Genomic DNA, 20,496 nt, shown 5'->3' on the forward strand with positions numbered 1-20,496 from the left:
TATCAGCCAAGGCACTTATCGAGACATGCCTCAGCTAACATAAGCTATTTTGCAACATGATGTCTGTGTCACGCTTAGGTTTTAATATAGTGATAAACCACATAACCAAAAATTCATAGTCTAAACCAAGTATGTGGAAAGATCTGGACTGCATTACAACACCTATTACAAAATGCCTGGGTAAAAACTGAACTAGACGATCTAAAAATATATAACCGACAGTATGTTACTTTCTTCTTCATGTGGCTCTGTCTCGATGTCTTTTCTTGCCCTTGAAAATGAGCACCTTTGCTAACTTTGTTGGTCGTCTCCTCATTTGTTAAGATGAAAGAGGAGCACAGGTCGAGGCCGTCACACAACCCTGATCAGGGATATTATCTTTCCCCGACACACACACACACACAAACAGTCAGATTGTCACAGTCAGGTTAAATATAGAGCCTGGCCTGTGGTGACAAGGCGTGAACTGCCAGTTTGTCCGTCTGTCAGTGCCCAGTTTGACTCGAACAAGCTACGATACAGGAAGCTGTGACTTTTTCTCTACCGTTTCCTGTTGTGTCAGATGTGTTGGTGTGTTTGCTGGGCAGAAAGATCCTGTTCCCTTTCTCCTCAGTATCAAATTACCTCCTGCCTTAAACCGGACTGTTACACACACATAGAAGAGCAGAGAGGAAGGGAGTGTGAGTGTGTGTGTGTGTGTGTGTGTTTGTGTGGATGTTTTGGAGGTAAAGCCTGCATGTGTCCCATCACACTTGATGGCCGCGGTGCGTCGCCATGCATCGTAGATTAAGTATATTCCGAGGTAACCAGAGAGCCAGAGAGGATGACGACGAGGTGTTTGTGTGCAGCCCCGGAAACAAGGTGACACGACAGATAGTGGAGCTGAAATGATTTGGGAAATAACTGGATTTTACTTTGTTCTATTTTTACCATGTCAGCACCGTGTCCAGGCTTAGATTGTTATAGAACAGGGTGTCTGCTTTGCCAACTTTCCAGCCAGTTTGGTTCTCTTCAAAAACTGTTAAATTGGATTCCAGGTAGCATTGGAGAGGTCCTCACTAAAGTTTGCCTTGTGTGAAAGCTGCATGTACAATGTGGCTGCAGTGTGCCAGTGAAACACTTGATGTAGGGTTCAGTGAAACATTTAGAAAAGTGGCTCTGCTATTCCAGGCATGTGTTAAGACTTCACACATTGTACTAGGCTTTTCATTCTGATGCAGAGCAGCTCATTTTTGCATCACTTCTATTTCGAGATTATTTGCTTGGGTTTAAGGAGCAGTTGGTCCCTTCATTCTGTATTTTTCTTTATATTTTAAAGTTACTGCACAGGGGAAAAGCCCAACTCCTCACATCTGCCAAGGAGACTTTGTTCCCACCCCTGTCCATTTGTATTAGTTTTGGTTTAATCTTCCTTATAAAAAAACCTACAGGACAGAATTTCACGAAACTTGGTGGAACGCATTCGATCCAGGTGCTGTACCATAATTTGTAAATTTTTATAACATTGTTAGTTTTTCAGCATTAGTATTTTTTTCTCAGAGGGGAATTTGTGGATCTTGATGAAAAAATTGCATGTTTATTGGACTGATATTAATGAGTTGGTTTGGATCCAAGTAAAGATCTTGAGCTAGTGGATTTACATGGGGACCGTTGGGCCTTGGCGGAGGTAGTCACGCTACAGATTGCTATTCTAGTTTGTTAATTGGTGCAATATAATAGGCCGGTCACTGATCTATCAGTATCGGCATATTTGTCTGTTGATAATTTGTGTGTTCATTTAGAAACAGTGTCTTTCTGACATAGTGTGTTACTCAGAAGACACTAGCAGGTCTATTTTTTACTGCTGTAAATGCACAGTAAGGAAAATTATGAAGTTTAAAGGATCCTTTTCCAAAAATGTTGCAAATGTAATGCACTTGGAATACCAGTGTTGAAAAGCCGGCGTAATGTGTCCTTTGCTTCGTGAGGCATTTGTACAAAGTCTAAAGGACAAGCTAACACTCTGGTGCATCATGGGAGGTGTCCTACCTGGGGCTCTTGGAGCATGAACCAAAAAATGAAGGATGTATCAACCTCTGCTGCTTCAGTTTTGACTTATCTTTCATAAACCTGTCTCGTGCAGTCCCCTGTGCAGCACCATCAAGGTACAAATAGATTTATAAACATGTTCCCTACACAGGCAGCCCTAACAATATGTCGTTAAAAATGACTGTGACATGAACCTGTTCTTGTGCAGTAACAGTCTGTGAACACACTCTTAAATAAGTGTTAAAGGACTGAAGGAAAGTGGAGACAACAGGAGAATGTTTTGGATCAGTCTCTGTCAGAGAGCACGTTTAAGCTTGTTAATTATCGCTCCACCGGATGCAGTTTGGTTTTGAATCTAAATGAATTTGACCCCAGCCTCACTCTCAGACCACTCTCAGTCATCTTCATCACTACCGCGGTATTCCCTAAAATCCCAATTAAAACGGCAGCATGCTGGCTCCAACCTGGTTGCGACTGATAAATCTGAACCCGGGTTCAGCCAAACCATCATCTCTCCATGGTTTGCCTCCATGCTCGAGCATTATATGTGTTGGACTGAAACAGGGAAGCAGCGGGTACTTCTAACTGAAAACAGCAGGACGCCTCTGAAACCTTTTCTCTGTGCGCAGGATATTAAATAATATTTTCTGTGAAAAATACTCCTGTTATTCCAAGAGCGGCAGGAAGTCCCATCTGTGTCCTGAACACAGTCCAAACCCTCTGACTAAAGCACGCCTTCCCACCCACATTCCTCACCTGTAACAAACAGAGGGAGGGTCTGGTGCTGGCACGGCCTCTGATGTCGAATTCTTTTCCGTTTGGACATTTATCCGCTCTGTCTTTTACAGAGAACGTTTGCTGCTGGATCTTTTCTAGAGAGACACAAAGCTGGCATCAGGCTCAGAGACGCAGCACTGTTCCAAAACCCAAAATATTTAACAGAAGCATTTCAGGGCTGCTTTAAACGCTCTGAGCTGTAGCCATGGAAACATAGCCTTCTGGCTTTTGTGCAGTGACCTTCAGACGCTGCCAAGTTTTCAAAGACTTAAAAAGACCGATTGAACCGTGTGTGCATCAGCTCAGTGGGACCACATTTGTCATTAGGATGATTAATAATAATTCATTTTTTTATGTCACACTGTTACAAAGCGCTTTGTTATTAGCAAAACAACAACAAATTGAACCATTTAATAATTCAAAAAATAAATGATCTAATGGCTCACAGAAAACCAGGACTGGCTTTCTTGTAGATGCATGTTTTTAAGATGACGCAGACTAACCGCTTAGTTTAAGTTGTAAGGATTTTCTTCTATGGTCTGATGTCCTCTTCTATTATCTCTGAACCTTTCTTTGCTGTGCATCATGTGTAGTTTTTCCTGCATTCATATCTAATTTAACCAATCACAAAATGCTTATGTTTACATGGTCGCTACGGGGTTTGCTCGTACTCAGAAAAGTGAAAACTTCAGTCGTTTCCTTTCAAAAACGTTCTTGACCAAATATTGAATCTGTTCATTCACTGTTTGCTTGTCTGTTCCCAAATGTAAGAGAACATCAGGTCACACTTAGAAGCATTATCAGATTTTTTTTTTAGATTCATTGTTATCCAATGGTCAAATCAGCTGCAACATTAGGGTGTATTTCAGTTTTTTTATTATTATTAGTGCAGCCACAAAGCCATGGAAAATAATTTAAACTACAAAATAAGTTTAAATCATATTCTGTATATACAGTTATAAAAATGTTCTGTATGATATCTTTCCATTTCTTCTAGTTTAGCTCTTGTCTTATATAAATATAGCTTGCATGCTAACACCCTTCCTGTCCATAGCAGTTGCTTCTGGACTTTTAGGCTGCTGATAAATTATGTAAAAGCCTATTCATTAAACATAACTATGTTCCATCTGGTGTAAGCACCTCATTGAAATTGAACTGATGCAGTTTAGAGGTGTCTGCAAACCACATGGTCATCGATTGGATCAGAAGCTGCATTCTGTCCATGCAAACTGTCAGAGACGCTCTTCTACTTCACCTTCATACCAAGTAGATGTTGGGATAATGTGCCTCAGATCTGGGTCTTTCGAACTGAATGTGGATTGTTTTCAGGTCGCCTTTTTACGGAATTCCTGGAATATCTATAAATTATCTATAAGTCATCACTGACTTAGACGTCAGTGATATCAACTGATAAACGTGAAACTGTACAATGTTCAGATGAAAAATAAAATCCAAAATAGTGTTGTCAATTTGATCTGAGCACCTATCTGTCTTCTTTCTCCAGACAACTTCACCTACAGGACCGGGCCGGTCAGACTCTCCGGTCTACACCAACCTCCAGGAGCTGAAGATCTCGCAGTCCAGCCTGCCACCCATCCCCTCCGGCTCACCCCTTCACATCCTGGGCGACTGGGAGACCCACAAGGACCTGAGCGGCAGGCATTTCTACTACAACCGAGCCAGCGGGGAGCGGACCTGGAAGCCCCCCCGCACCAGGGACACCAGCAGCAGCAACAGCAGCATGCGAGGGGACAGCCAGGGGACGGTGGAGAGTGAGGTGAGCGAGGTTTAAGCCAAGTTCTCTTTGTGGTCTTCCAAGTCATGAACGTCATAAGAAGTCCAAATAAGTGCGACACCATGTGACTAGTGTTTACAAGCCGTGGTTGGCTCCTAAACTGCTGCTAAATAACAAAACAGGCACAGAAACACAACTTTCCAGTTGTGTTTGACCCACAGGAAACAGTAGGTGTGATCACGTGTTGGAACACTGGATTCAGGTATTTAGTTTTTGAGGAATAGCTGAAGTTGAATCCTCAGTTCAAAAGGACAGAGACAGTCAGTAAATGGACTGTGTGGCAGTGTGGGTTCAATAAACAGGCTGTGGTGAACATGTGCTGGATCTCTGAGGACTTTTAAAAAGGTGTTGTTGCCACTGAAGGAAGGAAAACAAGAGTAGTTTTTCATAGGAAGTTATGGTTTCCTGTCAGCTCCTGTCTTACTATCTAACAGTGCCCCCTTGTGGTGTTTTGGTGTGTTGCAGAATCATGTGAGAGAGATTAAGGGCGTGTAATTCTATCGCTCTGGTATGATTGGATTGTAATCACTGCTGAATTTATGAGTCAGTTGAAAGAAAATGAATCGTATAAATGTGATTATGATTCAAATTGAATTTGTAATCAAATGGAACTAGATGGACACATCACAGTTATCCAATCATTTAATCAGTCTGCTAATATTGCACCACATAACAACACTGGAAAATAATTGAGTGCGCATGCACTCATTGGGACCAGTTGACCTCACGGACCAAGGCCTGGTCCTAATGAGGCAACACGTGTTTCTGAGATCCTGGTTAAGGTCAATGTGAAGCCCACATGTAGATAGCGTGTCTGTGTGCATACAGATGTCTTTGTGAGAACATTTTGGCTGAACCACTGTCAACAGGTTGCTTTCATTATGGTGTCATTATGAAATGAAGAAAAAAAAAAGTGCATTGTAACACAATGCATAAAAGTTTAATAAAATTTAGAAAAGTACAGGGCAGTTCCATGGACCCAGTGTCTGCTGGGAGAAATTGTTTATTACTATTGTGACTTACATGTCATGGAGTTGTTGTGGGACATTGTCCAAGATGGTCTGTAACTTGAACAGCTTCCATCTTCATGATGTTCATGTGAAGATGAATCTCATCTGTCCGGTTTATGTCTTCTTGTGCGGTTTTGGTTTGGTATTGTATAATTTAAATCCTTAACCACTTAGCTCTCTGTCTCTGTTCCGTCCTCCCTCCCTGTCCTCCACAGCTGCTGTCCTCAGAAGAAAACTGTCACAGCACCCACTCCAGTCAGTCCGACAGCCAGTACGGGTCGCCCCCTAGAGGCTGGTCTGAGGAGCTGGACGAACACGGACACACACTCTATGTGTCTGAATACACACAGGAGAAGGTGCAGCATGTTTCTGATTGTACTTCAGAGAGTTGCCCTCTACTCCTCCATGTTTTTATTCAGACGTCACGTAAAATATGATTTATTTTTTGCTTTTGTTTGCTGACTGCTGTTTATGTTTACAGTGGATAAAGCATGTGGATGAACAAGGCCGACCTTACTACTACAGTGCTGACGGATCCAGGTCAGAGTGGGAGCTGCCCAAGGTAAGAGATCATATGAATATTACCTGTGATTATATCACCCAACACGTCCACTACCTAATAACAGACTTTAATGTGACTTCCCCTCCCCGTGGTGTGTAGTCCTGTTAATATAAATGGATGAGAGACTGAGAAGTTCACAAAGGAGCCAAGTATGTGCTGAACTCTGGCTGACAAACTATTACCGGCTCTTCCCTCTGTAATCTGGAGGCTTTAGAGCTGATCAGAATAGATCGCTCCATTCTGAGTGAACAGGCAGTGGTATGAACATGGATGCTTTCACTAACTGGTGACTTTAGAGGACTATGCAGGGTTTGTGAGAGGAGTTTGAGTCCGATGGTGCTGTGGACAGTGAAAGGAGAGGTATGGAGAGAGGGAGGACACTTTGGAGTCTGTTAGAATGACTGTGTGACAGCTCAGCTTTAGCTCTCCTCTCTGTCTCTGCAGTACAACGTCTCCCCTCAGTCCGGCGAGGTTCCCAAGAGTCGCAGTCTGGAGAGGAAGCAGCAGGAGCCCATCGTCCTCACCAAGTGGAGACACAGCACCTATGTGTTGGACCTCAACGACAAGGTAGGACATTGTAAAGACCCCGACTGTCCAATATTCAGTCTCTGAAAAGTGAAGTGGTCACATCGACTTCTTGGTTTTATGGTCTGACAAGCTATCAGTCTGTTACCTGGCCTATTTGCAGTGAGTTTAATCCCTGTGTTCTAATTACAGTTTAAGCTCAACAAAGGATACACTTTAAATGGCTAAATCTGTCTGTGTTTGGGTTTCTTGACAAAGGCTGCTGAATTATTCTATTGAAAATCTGGTTGTTTGTGTGTTGATTAAGATGGTGAAACACATTTCAAACAAAAATGCATTTTGAGGCTGTAATTTTATTTTTCTGTACATCCTGCCAGTTCATCAGGTAAACCCTTAACAACATACACAAAGTGTTAAAAGGGCACTCATCCCTTATGTTAATTAACTTATCATACAGACGGAGTCACACAAATATATGATCAAGTAAAAGAATAGATAGTTTCAAAGCAAATCTGAGTGTCAAGTCAAACACACTTTCCATTATGCAAATCGTCTTTCTGCTTCACAGAATAAACAACTATTTTACAGATGTTGTGCCCTTGAAACCAACTTATTAATAAATTGTGCAATTCTTTTGATTGTTTTTTTTAAGTAATGAAATTACAGTTCGATATTAAAGAAACGCTATGTTCTCTTAGACATCCTTCCAACCTTTGATTTGTTAATTCAATTGGCCTAAGGTTGGTGTTTACATACCAGTGATTTATTGATTCAAGGCAATAATTACAAGAGTACAAACAAATAAGAATAATATAAATTACTTACACAAGATTAGAAGATTCTTAATTTACAGATGCATTTTGCATCATGTGACTGTTACAACAAAATGTATTAAAAACATGACTGGGTGGTTTGATTATAATACAATGTTATTTTACCCCATTCAGTCATGTTTTCCCATTTTTATATTAACATTTAAACAAAATGAAATAAAGAATTCAAGAAAGAAAAAAAATTTAAGAACGAAAGATGGTCCGGAGAAAGTTAGAACTAAGATTGATACCTCCCAATGACAAAGGTTTTGGAGGTTGACTCTGTGGTGGTTTTGTTGCAGCTCTCATTCAAACTCTGGCATTTCTCTTCTGAGAGGAGGAGATTCCGTCTCTCTCTTTACAGAGATAAAGTTGGTATCCAAGTCTCATCTGCCCTCTCTCCTCCAATCAGCAGATGATCTGTTTTGATTCGTTGTCAGCATGTCCAGTAAAACGCTGCGTTAAATACGGCGTGTAAGCAAAATCACCAGGAAATGATCGAGTCCATGTATTGATTGTACTTAAAGCTGCAGATAAACGGCGAGAAATCAGCATCTTGGAATGAATCTCCTTCTCTGAATCAACACATTTCCCTCAGAAGCTCTAAAGCATGTTTTTCCCAACTGAAATCTTAACCTGCCTTTACCTCAATCTTTATATCTCACTTACCTGAACTAACATCAAGCTCAACCCTGTGATTCCACTGTAGACTCTCGATCCTCTCTCCTCTCCTCACCACCATCCCACTGACCGTCTCCATGTTAGTTGTAGTCAGCTGCTGGTTATTAGGATCTCATCATGTTGTGCCTCTTATCGGTAGGAGTGTGCTCCGGGGCCCAAGCAGAGTTCTCCAGATTCTGACTCCTGCCCCTCATCTCCTAAACACCCCTCAACCGTTAGTATCCCAGCTTGCACTGCACTGCACTGCATCCATCTTCATCACCCGGCTTCCACCTGCATCCAAATACAACAGCTCTCATCCCTCGTCCTCTTAACATTTTCATTTGGTTTCTGTCATTGACTGCATGCTACATTCCCCAGCTAACCGCATCACATCTAAGACAACAGCAGAATCTACACTTATAAGTCTCGCAAGGTGATGTTTCTTTATCTAGAGATAAGATAACTTGTTCCCACGTGATAAATATCTTGTGATATGAAGATTAAAGTTGAAGATACATTTGTTAGTTCAAGTGTGGGTTCAAGTTACCTTATGAAAGAGCAGCAAGAATTTCTTTATATTACATTTCAAGGTGAAACTAAAATGTGATTAGCTGAGTTATAAATACGAATATACATTTTTGTAAATTGTATGCTAAGGTTATTTATCAGTCGGTTGTAGATAAAAAAATGTATCACCTGTCAGCGGACTTTAGGTGCGATGTAATATTTCAACCGGCTCACACACAGCAGAGTCAGCACTTTGCTCCAGCTGTACAGTGCCCTCTGCTGGTAATATTATGTCATAACTTCAAGCTGCGCAGCCACGTCCAATCTCCAGCTCTGCCCACTTGCTTCTCAAGCTTCAGTGTGTGTGTTGTGTGTTTAAGTGCATGTGTTCCAGCAGGTTCTTATCCACATGTGTCTTCCTCCTCAGCCCTCAGAGAAGTGTGGCGTCCTCAATGTCACCAAAATCACAGAAAATGGAAAGAAAGTCAGGTAGAAATTTAAATTTTTCATAAGGTCAGATGAACTTTAGAGAATTTTCTAAATATCCAAGACTCATATTGACAGTTTGTTTCTATTGTGACCAACAGGAAAAACTGGACGTCATCATGGACGGTGTTGCAGGGTCACTCTCTACTCTTTGCCAAGGGTCAGGGGGGCAGCACGAGCTGGGTAGGTACCCATCAGCCCCGAGAGAAAGTCTCATCTCTGTTATTTCTCTCTTCCTTATTTCTACATGGTCACCTGTCGTCATTGCCCACTGTGCTGTATGTCATCCTCTGATTTTTTTTCTCTCATATCTCCTCCTTCTCCTCTCCTGATTCCTTCCTCTCTTCTCTCTCTCTCTCTCTCTCTCTCTCCCGCTCTCGCTCTCGCTCTCTCTTTCTCTCTCTCTCTCTCTCCCCCCTCCTCTCCTCTCCTCTTCTCTCCTCTCCTCTCCTCTCCTCTGTTTTCGTACTGTTCTCTCCCTTCTCTTCCACCTCTTCCACCTTCTCCCTCTCCTCCCTTCTCCTCCTCTCTGAAGTCTTACTACCGCAGTGGCTCCATCCCAGAGCTGCTCCTCACTCTCCTTAGCAACTGGAAGCGCTCAGTCAAGCCCCGTCCTGCTGTCTCCTATGTGAACTGTAGGCCTGTGCAGGCTGCCGCTGTATGTCCTCTCTGTCTCTCTGCATGTGTTGTTGCTCCTGTCTGTTTCTCATTCTCGTTCACCCAAGCCTGCTCTGACTGACTGGAATACTGATGTGTGTGTGTGAATCCTGATTTAGCCGCACTAATCCTTACTTAAAATGACTTTGTATATATTTGATTGATAATATAATAAAGGTTCTGATTAATCTCGGGACTCTGCTGTTCCCCTCAGCTCTATCCCTCCACCATAGCGTCTTTCAGCTCAATGTTTCCACAGCAGGCAGCTCCTCGCAGTTTCAAAACACTTCCTCCCCAGCATCAAATAGCAAAGAGACACGTTAGACCCCAGCTGGTGAACACAGTTACACTTTTAGCAGCTAAAAGGACAGATATTAAACTCTGGATTTGTTAGAAACCATAACTCAGGACATTGATTCGTCAGGTGGACTCAGACCGTCTACAGGATATAAACAGCCAACCAGCATGCAAGCAGGTTCACCATATCAACTTTAAAAGATGATGTCGTAATGTTTCACAGACGAGGAGAGGGCAGGAGTTCTGTTTGTTAATCAACCGGTTTATTATAGTATGTAGTATATTTAAGACTCAGACAGAAGCTAGAAAATCGTACAGTTCCACAGACAAGTTCACTCACTACTCACAGACAGAACTCATAACAGTCCAGCAGGATTTGACAAGAGAACCTATGGGGTCTCTGTGTTTAAAGCCTTTATAGAGAGTTTGTATTGGAGGGACATCATGGTGAGAAAGATGGGAAATGACATTTACCAAGATCCAAACTCAAACTGTGGACAGTGTCGTCCATGGTCAGTATTTTTATCACCCAGACCATTGGCACACTTCCCTCTATGTTGTGTGTTGCAAACATTTCAATTTCGATTTTCCTAAAATTCAGTTTTGAGGCTGATCTGAAGTCAGCGTTCCCTCCTGCAGTCCGTTGCACTTCTGATGACATTGAACAACTAGCACTGCAGGGTACCCAGACAGTGAATATCTCCACCGAGGCTAACACCCTGTCTTGCAAATTAAAGAAATTCTTTGATCCGTCCGCTGATCCTCACCAAAATGTTATGGGATTCTTCCTGATCTATACAACATCCTGCCACCAAGTTCTGTGGTAATCTGCCCTGTAGTTTTTGTGAAATCCTGCTAAATATCAAACAAATGCTGATAAAACATAACCAACAATTATCGGTCATCATTTTACCATTCATATTTTAATTTATTAATTTTCATCACATGATATTATTCTGGCAAAAATCACAGAATTTGAGTCATTGAATGGCTTCAGAATTATGTCCAAACGTCTGAAAATAATCTAACCTGTTGATTAATATGTGTGACAATAACAACTTCTAATTATTTTCTTGTTAGATAAGTAACATGTAAGTTTGTTGCAGTACGTTCAGTTTCTGTCCTTTTTAAAGTTTGATAACAAGGGATTGAAACATTTTGAAATGAAACCGATTTGTTTTTAACTTTAACGTGTTGTCTCGATTCCTGAAAGTCTGCCTGAAAACGTGCCTTTGTTAAATAATACCTGTGTTGCACAATGGACCCTCATGCTGTTTTGTCTTGATTCCAGAAGTTTGGCAGCAACCAATCCAAGCCCGAGTTTACCGTCGATCTGCGAGGAGGGTCTGTGGACTGGGCGTCCAAGGACAAGTCCAGCAAGAAGCACGTCATTGAGGTACTTGCTGTCACGTTTAGATCATCTTTACTGGTTAAAGTGACCATGTTGATGAATGAGATGGAGTAATGCTGACCTGTCCTCTCCCAGCTGAAGACCCGTCAGGGGACAGAGCTGCTGATCCAGTCCGAGATCGACAGCGTGATCAATGACTGGTTCCGGGCCCTGACAGAGACCATCAACACACATGTGAGGGGACCCTTATGTTTATTATCACTTGCATGTTGACCTTACATGACTATACCAAAAGATGTCATAGAGTAGATCTGTGTTTTATCTGCAATAATTCAGTAACATTTCTTTGGCTCAATCTATAATAAAAAAAAAAAAAACTTATGTCACAGAAACATACGAAAAGACTCAGCTACTGTCTATGATGTTCCCATGATTTAATACATATCTGGTTTTCCTACCTGAGTGAAGTCTCTGAAACAAAACATTTGTGTGTCTCATCCTTTCCAGGCCTGGGAGTCCGATGAAGCCATTGAGGAAGACATGCCTGAGTCTCCTGGAATTGAGAAACAGGACAAGGAGAAAGACCACCGGGACTCTAAGAAGAACAGAGGTGCGAGTCCCTGACACTGCTACAACACAAGACCACGCAGCCGTCCACAGTTTTGCTGACCCTAGCAGATACATACTCTACAGGCCCCATTTTAGTTTGAAAACACTGCTGCTGCATTTTTTAACTCCGGGGCTACATTTTAATTTTGGATGGGCAAAGATGAAGACGTTTTGAAATGATCGTGCTATCACCCACATTCTTTTCCTGATTGGTACTTATCGGTCACGACTCCACTACCAGTGGTGAAGGCAAAGCATCTGAACGATGTCTGTCACAGTTTCACCTCGTTGTCAGTTCAAGAAAACAAATCCCTGCTCTTACTTTTCACAATTGTTGTTACATGTAGCTACTTAATATTTTCTGTAAGCAGGTGACCAATCGCAGAGAAGACAAACTGTACACCCATTCCCAGTGAACGTAAATGATCATGTGATATCATTCCTCAGTGATGAAGACCTCTGTGAGCATGGACTCATCAGACCAGAAGAAAACCAGGTTGAAGCTCAAGAAGTTCCTCACACGTCGACCCACGTATCAGGCCGTCAGAGACAAAGGATACATCAAAGGTATCCAGACCGGATTCAGACTCTGCAGCTTCATGTTTGACACATGTGAACACGTGTCACTGTTTGAAAATTGTCATTTTAGATCAACAAAGTGTTTTTGCCAATCCACAGATCAGGTGTTTGGCTGCAGTCTGACCAGCCTGTGCCAGCGGGAGAACACATCAGTGCCCAACTTTGTTAGAATGTGCATCGACCATGTGGAGAACACAGGTATGAGCAGCAGCAGCTGTCTGACTACAGCCATTTCATTTTCTATCTGACTGTCATTCAAAAACTGTGTTCGTAACGATAGAGGAAAAGATATGGCCACAGTTTTTGTAAATGAATATACAGCTGCAGATTTGAAGTTTAATTTAGTATAATATATATGATATATATTTTTTGCAGCTTTATTTACTGTCTGCTATTATATAGGATTTTAAAATTTGGCCCGAAGCATTCATCACTTTTTAAATACATTAATTTCATTTGATCATCATTTAACTGCCATCTAAATGTATGACTGTAACCAATCACATGCGCCTCATAATGCAGAGACATCACAGCAGTGATTCAGACTAAACTCAGTAATTAAGCTTCAGTCGTAACTTTACTCTGTAGATGTTCATTTAAGGACAAATATAAAACAGTAAGGACTACACGTAAAGGTATCATCATCAAACTTTATTTATAAAACCTTTCAGCCCGGTGGCATCACTTTCTGCTGAATGTGAACCAGTTTACATCAAAGGTATAAACCTGAAACATCCATGATGATCTTAACTTTCGACAGTGTCTCACGGTCCTCTGTAGATAGTTATGCTTATTGATCTGAGGTTGACCTTTGCCTGTATTTTCTCCATTGGTTCAGACATGTGGACTCATGTTAACTCTTATCAGTTGCTGTTTTTGGCTGATTCTGCACAATAACCGAAAGCAGACACAGTCGGTAACATTGACTGACTGCTGACTGTTATGTCACCCATTCAGTGCTGTGTCTCCTTATGCTTTGGTTCCATGTATTTAGTTTGTACAGTGTTCTTTGGGATTAATCTAAGACACACAGTAAAGTGTTTGATCAGTCAACTGTTCCTCATTTCCTCTCATTAAAACTCTCTGTTTCATCTTTCCATCCCTCTCGTCCTGCAGGTCTCGATGTTGACGGCTTGTACAGAGTCAGTGGGAACCTGGCAGTGATACAGAAGCTTCGCTTTGCTGTGAATCACGGTAGAGTTCAACTTTCAATCCCACCGCCAGCAGCACGTTCATGTCTTCCCTGTCAGGAGGCTTGTTGTACTGACACCTTGTTGTCTCTGCTTGTCTCCCCCCCGTCCATCAGATGAGACGGTGGATCTGGACGACAGTAAGTGGGAAGACATCCACGTCACCACCGGAGCTCTCAAGATGTTCTTCAGGGAGCTTCCTGAGCCGCTCTTCACATACGGATCCTTTGAAGACTTTGTTGAGGCCATCAGTGAGTAACATGATTCCCTGTTCTACATAGACCAATGTGACGAGGCATTAAATGATTAAGATACACATTCAAATAAAGCTCGGAGCTCCTTGATTTGAGTTCCTAATTTGGCCACTAGATGGAGCTCTGCCCATGTGATTTCGCTGACCTGCTGTGTTTCTCTGCCTCAGAATGTTCCGACTACAAACAGAGAGTGAATTCAATCAAAGACTTGATCAAGAACTTGCCAAAACCAAACCACGACACAATGCAGAACCTCTTCGAGCACCTGCGCAGGTAAAAACACACACACACACACACTCACACTCATTCCTTCAGTCATAGATATTGTTAAGTTATTATTAACTAATAATAAAATATTGTATCTTGTTACATCATTTGTTTGGAGGAGGAGTTAAGTTATGAGAGGAGCTTCAACTCAATACTTTAGATCACAGGCTCAGAAGTTTTTGTATCATCGAATTAAAAAAACATTTAAAGTTGGAACTGAACACTTCTCTATTCTTGTCCTGATGCAAGTCTTCTATTTCATAAAGTCGGCACTTCATATTTTTATCTTGATGCCAGAAACCTGTGTCTATATTAATATATAGTTGGGTCCAAACGTCTGAGACCACTGTCAGATATGTGTCAAATCTTTAAACTTCGCAATGATATGATCTCATAATAAAGGCTGATCAGTCAACGCATTCCTCTCTAATCACGAAGAAGAACAGAGAACAAAACTTTTAATTAGCCAAGTAAATTCAATACCAAAGAAAATGTAAAATGGAGAATCAAATATTTAGGGCCAAACACAAAAGCCTTATTCATAGGGGCTGGACGAGAGGAAACAAAAGTCTGAGTTTGTTGCTGCGGACAATCGCCCGAGTCTTTACTCGGCAGGAATGTTGGAATGAGCCCATGTGACGATCCTGCAGGAGATTATCCAGAGTCTGTTGATGACGTGTCTAACACATGACAGACAAACCAAAAAGAATCCAAATATCTCAGCGTGAAGTAGAGACGTCCTACACGTTAACAAAGACGCTGGAGAAGATGTCAACCTGGAAAGACAACGTGACGCTGCTCTAACCACAAACACATGAATTCTACAGCAGCGTTTGATCAGCTCATGTTTAGATTCCCAAGACACTAAACTGCTCCTCTTACTCTACCTGTGTCTGCTCCTCCGCCTCAACACGCCTGACTCCTAACATCAACTCCTTCCCTACACCGACTTAAACAGGTTTCATATGCACAGATCATAAATGGCAGTGCGGACGACTGCATTCATTCCGACTCCTGTTTGACTCCCGTGCCGGGTTTGTGCTCTGCGTGTTTACCTTTCCTCGCACTGATCCGCCTGTGGGCAAACACAGACCCCAGCCAGGTTTAACGTGCATTCTGAGCCCACTGGAGCCAGCGGCAGTATCATATGTTCACAATGACATTTGCCTGGGTTTTCCAATTTGCATTTATATGGCGCCGTGTTTGCTGTAATTCAGCACCTATGAAGTGGTGTTTCTAGAGGAAATTTATAGCATGACGCTCGGTCTATGGACGTGTACATATATCAGCGGGCGGATTTAATCTGCTTTCTCTCCCTCCCCTCTATGAATATGTTATTGTTTTGTGCATCTGCATGCAAGGATGTAGATTCTATTTAAAATGCTATTATGCTCTTGCCTGGAGCGTTGGGTACAGTTACAGCTTGTGTCGGGAGGCTCGCCTCAGCGCTCCGCGGAAAGCCCCACAGATGTGTAGGAACACTCAAATGTTGCTGTTACTTTTTATTATTATTTAAAAATGAACCCCTGAAGCTGCTCTCGCCTAAAACCAATCAGGACATGTTCCATCTCTAAATCTCATCCTGTGTTCCTACCCCCTCCCCCAGGGTGATTGACCACGGCGAGGCCAACCGCATGACCACCCCGAGCGTGGCCATCGTGTTCGGACCCACGCTGCTGCGGCCCGAGACGGAGACGGGCAACATTGCGGTCCACATGGTCTACCAGAACCAGATCGTGGAGCTCATACTGCTCGAGTACGAGAGCATCTTCGGGAGGTAGAGGCGTCCCGCTCAGGAGAGGATGCCGGGCTGCTTCTTCAAACAGTGACTTATTTTCCTTTATTCCCTCTTTTCTGTGGCTGAACCGAACAACGGCGTGGACCAAGCAAGTCGGGAGAAAATGATCAAATTTACACTCACTGACGGGACAATTTACAAAGGTGTGCACTTACAAGAGTTCTGGAGATGAATATAAAGAAAAATAATAATAACGGTGAACAAATTTCACCCAATCCTTGCAGCCGCTGCGAGCAGCGACGTGGTGACGTGTGGAACGTCCGTGTGATTTGGTGGATTTGAGTATTCAGGTGTTTTTTGGCGTACACTGGATCCCTGAGGCCAGTAATTCAGAACTTCAAACTGGGGCCGGTGGCGCTCCTTCAACCGGACTGTAGCGGGTCACTGTCCTGCTGACCTCCTCAGGCCCGCCGAGATGGATCTGAGCCAGAAGCGTCTCGTGTGTCCTGGAGCTTTTTGTCTGTGACGTGTGAACCCACCGTGATTTTGGATCAGGTGGGGAAAAAATAAATCAGTGTTATGTAAAAGAACTGTGTTTTGGCACTTGGATGAACTGGAGTTACACATTGTGTCCCCCCACAACCTTTAGTGACACCATCAACCCCTCCTCCCTCACCTCTACTTCCCCTTTTCAACCAGTGTTAACCATTGACCCTGTGACACGAGCGTCCCATGACTTGAATGACGGAGAACAGAGCCTCTATTTGTGTGTGCGTGTGTGTGTGTGTATGAGTGAATTAACCTAAATGGAATAAAACCTGAGCAGAAGCATCCTCGTCTTTGCCACTTTGTACAAACTGTGTGTTGTGTAGTCTTAACGTGCTTTTGGTCAAGTTTCCGTTTAACTGCCCGGGGGTCGTCGTGCGTGCTCTTTTAATGAAACCTCAGTGTTGGCGTCCTGTGGTGGTGGGGAAACAACTGAAACCATTGTGTTACTGGGAAACGATGACGACCGCGTTCACCATTTCACATGAACTGTGTCCGACTCGTAGCGACCCCTCTCCTCACCGTTGCTAATATTAAAGAGTATTCAGAGAAGGGCATCGGGGACGAGAACATGTCAGCAGGTCGACGTACGCGAGTGTGTGCTTGTTAGGATGAGAAGAGCCTTTAAGAAGCTTTCAGAGCTTATGTACAGTGACAGAAAATAGTTGTTAAAATGTGTTCTAGTGACTGAAGTGTGTATGCCTTGATGGTGAACCGGTGAACGATGATTTTCTTTAGAGTTTTGGAATGAAGACATGAGAAAACAAAGCTCGTGGAGAAAACAAACACACGATGACGGACTGTGACTTTTGTTTGGAGGTGTATCTGGAGTGTTTGCGCATGGTCAGCTGCACATTTTGAATGTAATTATCAGGCTAACTGCTGTTTGTGAAATTGCTATGTCTAATAAAAAAGACAAACTAAATGTGGGACTCGTCAGTATGTTCTCTCTGTGTGTGTGTGTGTGTGTGTACGTGTGTGTGTCTTTTGGACCGAGACGACAGAAGGAACAGCGAGTCTGCGATTTAACCTTCAATCTACTCTAAAGCTTCACCTCTCCCTCGGCTTTAATTACATAATTGAATTAATCTACTCAACACTGATATCCTGCTTATTGAATTGAGTGATTAAGCTTTCACATCTCAATCAATTATATCTCTACCTGTTAATTAGGAAATGAATTGCAGTATATTTCTGGAGGTTTTGCTCGAATGCGGCAGCACCTCTGCCGCTCGGGCCTCCTTTAATGGGATTCCTCCGTTTCTTCGAAGGCGGTTTCTGCCGTCGCTCCGCGGGTCAGACGCGGCCGCGGACCTGAAGGGTGTGGATTAATTGATGTCTAATTAGGTAATTGCCACAGTGCCAGTTTTGATTAAGAAGCACGAGGTGGAGCGAGTGCTGAGCAAGGCTGCTTGCTGCGGGCCACGCTGAGAGAGAGATTACATTCAGCTTCCTCTTGATGTTCCTGCAGAGTGTGTGTGTGTGTGTGTTCTGACGTGTCTCATGAATCCTCTGCTTTAAGTTTCCACTGAATCTGGCATATGTATGAAAGACTAGAAGAGGGACAGATAGTAAAAATAACAGATGTACAAATATGTGTATATATCTTTTCATGTATAAAACAGGCACTGTCAGTTCCATAATATTAAGATGTATAATATAGTTGGTGAAATATAAGTGTATTTAAAAAATCTTTGTAATTAATATCATGATCTTAACAGTTCTGGTTTTGTTTTGCTTTTTGTCATGATTTTGATTTGGCCCTGGCTTCTCAGAATTCTGCCTCATTTTATAATTTTCCCTCTAAAGTTTTAGGTCAAGTATGATTTTTATCTGATGAAGATCACTTGACTCGAACAAAAATAAAATCCATAAAATCAATCAGTCTTCTATAAAACTGTTCAACAGTTACTAACCTGTCAACTAGACTTAAATAACCTCTGGTGTAAACAATTTTTATTTAGAATAAGTATTTAACTTTTCATGGTCAATCCAATTTTTTTTATGAAGACTTAATATTGTGTAAATTAAAACAAATAAAACAAAGAGATAATGTGACATACGATTTTGTTGTAGGTGTCTCACGGCCACAGAAGACAACGCTCACCTGCACCTCCTCAGAAACACTAATGTCAGTGCTGTGATTTGAGAGTCTGCAGTTTAATCTGCTCTCAACATGGATGGATGGAGACTTTCTGATTGGAGAAATAGTCTGCTCATCCAACCTGGTCCAGTGTATTGAGCATTTTAACGTAGAAGCTATTTCAGTGAACACATGAAACCCTGCACACGTCAAGCTCTGTTTTCTTTGCATGATGAAATGACTGTGATCCTGATTCCGAATTCCCTAATTTACTCACCATTACGCCGATGGAGGGGTGAGTCCAAGAAAGCTTTCTGGAGTTTCAGGGGTGAACAGCGTTGCAGCCAAGTCCAATACAACTGAAGTAAATTGTGACCAATTCTTCAAATGTAAAAAAAAAAAAATTACATAACCCACCCCTCCATCGGCATAGTAGTGAGTAGATGAGTGACTTTTCATCTTTAGGTGAACTACCCATTTAAGACATCAAAGTCTGCAGATGTGACATCTTGTCATGAAGTAGAGACTGAAAGGTCCACGTTGGTTTGAAACACTGGGTGGTGTTATGAGCAATAAATGTGGATTTATGCAAATATAAATGTGGTACCAAATGTGATTTTTAAAACCGGCACTAATATATTTCATCAGTGACCAGTCATTCAATTTAGTTTACAGCTCAAAAATACATTTAAATGTGCAGTAACTCTTTAATAAAGTTGATTTACAAAGTGTGCAGGATCGCTTCTTCTTCTCAACAATTCTGACTTTTTGATCCTAATCGCACATCAAAAACATGTTAATTGGACAGCATGTTGTCGTAGGGTCAAAATAACACAATCAAGTGCAATTGATTGTGTTATAGTTCACTCAAAAAGTCCAAACTTTGACTTAGTTACACTCAGTTTTGGCATTAGCATGATATACACTCCCTTTCTTTCCTTGTTCTGGCAGTATAGCATTCTAAAAAAGCATTCTCACAGGAGCCAAAGTGTAATGGAGAGTATTAAACACCACACGTGACCTTCCTGTGATCACAGCCACTGCTCTCTGAAGTACAGTTTACCCCCCCCCGGCTGCGTATTACTTCATTGCAACAGGTTTGACTTACACCTCTGCCGTGCCTCTGTTTTCATTGGACGGACCACCGTGGATTCAACAAATGTGCTGGAGGTGGGCAGCAGTGAATCATGTGCCCCGCTGGAAACCGCAGGCCGTTAAAAGTGAGACGCCGAGGGCTGGGCCCCCAGAATTTCCAAATGAGAAAACAATTAGATCATTTCTATAATTCATAGGTGCGACCGCAGCTCAGGGCCGGGGAGGCTCTGAGTGTTTGAAGTGCTCCATATGCTCGCCGTGGTTTCTCAGGCCTGATCTGCTCGGCGCTGGCCCGGGCTGCTCCGTGGAGGCTGAGGTGTGGGCAGGTAATGTGAACAAGCCATTATGGAGCATGAAAGATTAATGGATCTTCAGTGCTTCACCCCTCCACCCCAACCCCGCTTCATTTGCAGGTGGGCTGTCGGCAAAGTGGCTGGATGGGGAACAAAATGGTTGGGAGTTTTTTTTGCCACTCTGTGGTAAAGACTTCTGTACTTTACCCGCTGCTTTTTACTCATAGCCCAGCGAGCAAATGGCTGCTGAACCCAAGACGCTGCTATTAGTTTGAGATTATAAAACCATGATGGTAAAAGTGATAGCACATAATTGACACTTTGCACATCCAGCGGTTCCACAGCAACATGAGCATCTTCTTTGGCTATTAA

The 20,496-nt window shown here is 42.5% G+C and overlaps 1 protein-coding gene across 7 annotated transcripts in view; it reads left to right on the forward strand.

Moving 5' to 3' along the window:
* Positions 1–17,578, forward strand: part of arhgap12b (Rho GTPase activating protein 12b) — a 56,736-nt gene extending 39,158 nt beyond the window's left edge. For 2 of the 7 annotated variants that reach the window (XM_053412743.1, XM_053412744.1), the window contains exons 3-19: positions 4,310–4,582; positions 5,826–5,966; positions 6,092–6,172; positions 6,617–6,739; positions 7,812–7,880; positions 8,330–8,404; positions 9,107–9,168; positions 9,267–9,348; positions 11,411–11,515; positions 11,606–11,704; positions 11,978–12,080; positions 12,527–12,646; positions 12,758–12,856; positions 13,775–13,852; positions 13,965–14,099; positions 14,270–14,375; positions 15,976–17,578. In XM_053412743.1, the coding sequence (XP_053268718.1) occupies positions 4,310–4,582; positions 5,826–5,966; positions 6,092–6,172; positions 6,617–6,739; positions 7,812–7,880; positions 8,330–8,404; positions 9,107–9,168; positions 9,267–9,348; positions 11,411–11,515; positions 11,606–11,704; positions 11,978–12,080; positions 12,527–12,646; positions 12,758–12,856; positions 13,775–13,852; positions 13,965–14,099; positions 14,270–14,375; positions 15,976–16,150 (1,926 nt within the window). In that variant the 3' untranslated portion in view covers positions 16,151–17,578. The remainder of the gene's footprint in view (positions 1–4,309; positions 4,583–5,825; positions 5,967–6,091; positions 6,173–6,616; positions 6,740–7,811; positions 7,881–8,329; positions 8,405–9,106; positions 9,169–9,266; positions 9,349–11,410; positions 11,516–11,605; positions 11,705–11,977; positions 12,081–12,526; positions 12,647–12,757; positions 12,857–13,774; positions 13,853–13,964; positions 14,100–14,269; positions 14,376–15,975) is intronic. The other 5 variants (XM_053412745.1, XM_053412746.1, XM_053412747.1 and 2 more) reach the window with 5 other exon arrangements.
* The last annotated feature ends 2,918 nt before the right edge of the window (positions 17,579–20,496 follow it).

The sequence above is a fragment of the Pleuronectes platessa genome, chromosome 20 (genome assembly GCF_947347685.1).
Source record: "Pleuronectes platessa chromosome 20, fPlePla1.1, whole genome shotgun sequence".
Lineage (NCBI taxonomy): Eukaryota > Metazoa > Chordata > Actinopteri > Pleuronectiformes > Pleuronectidae > Pleuronectes > Pleuronectes platessa.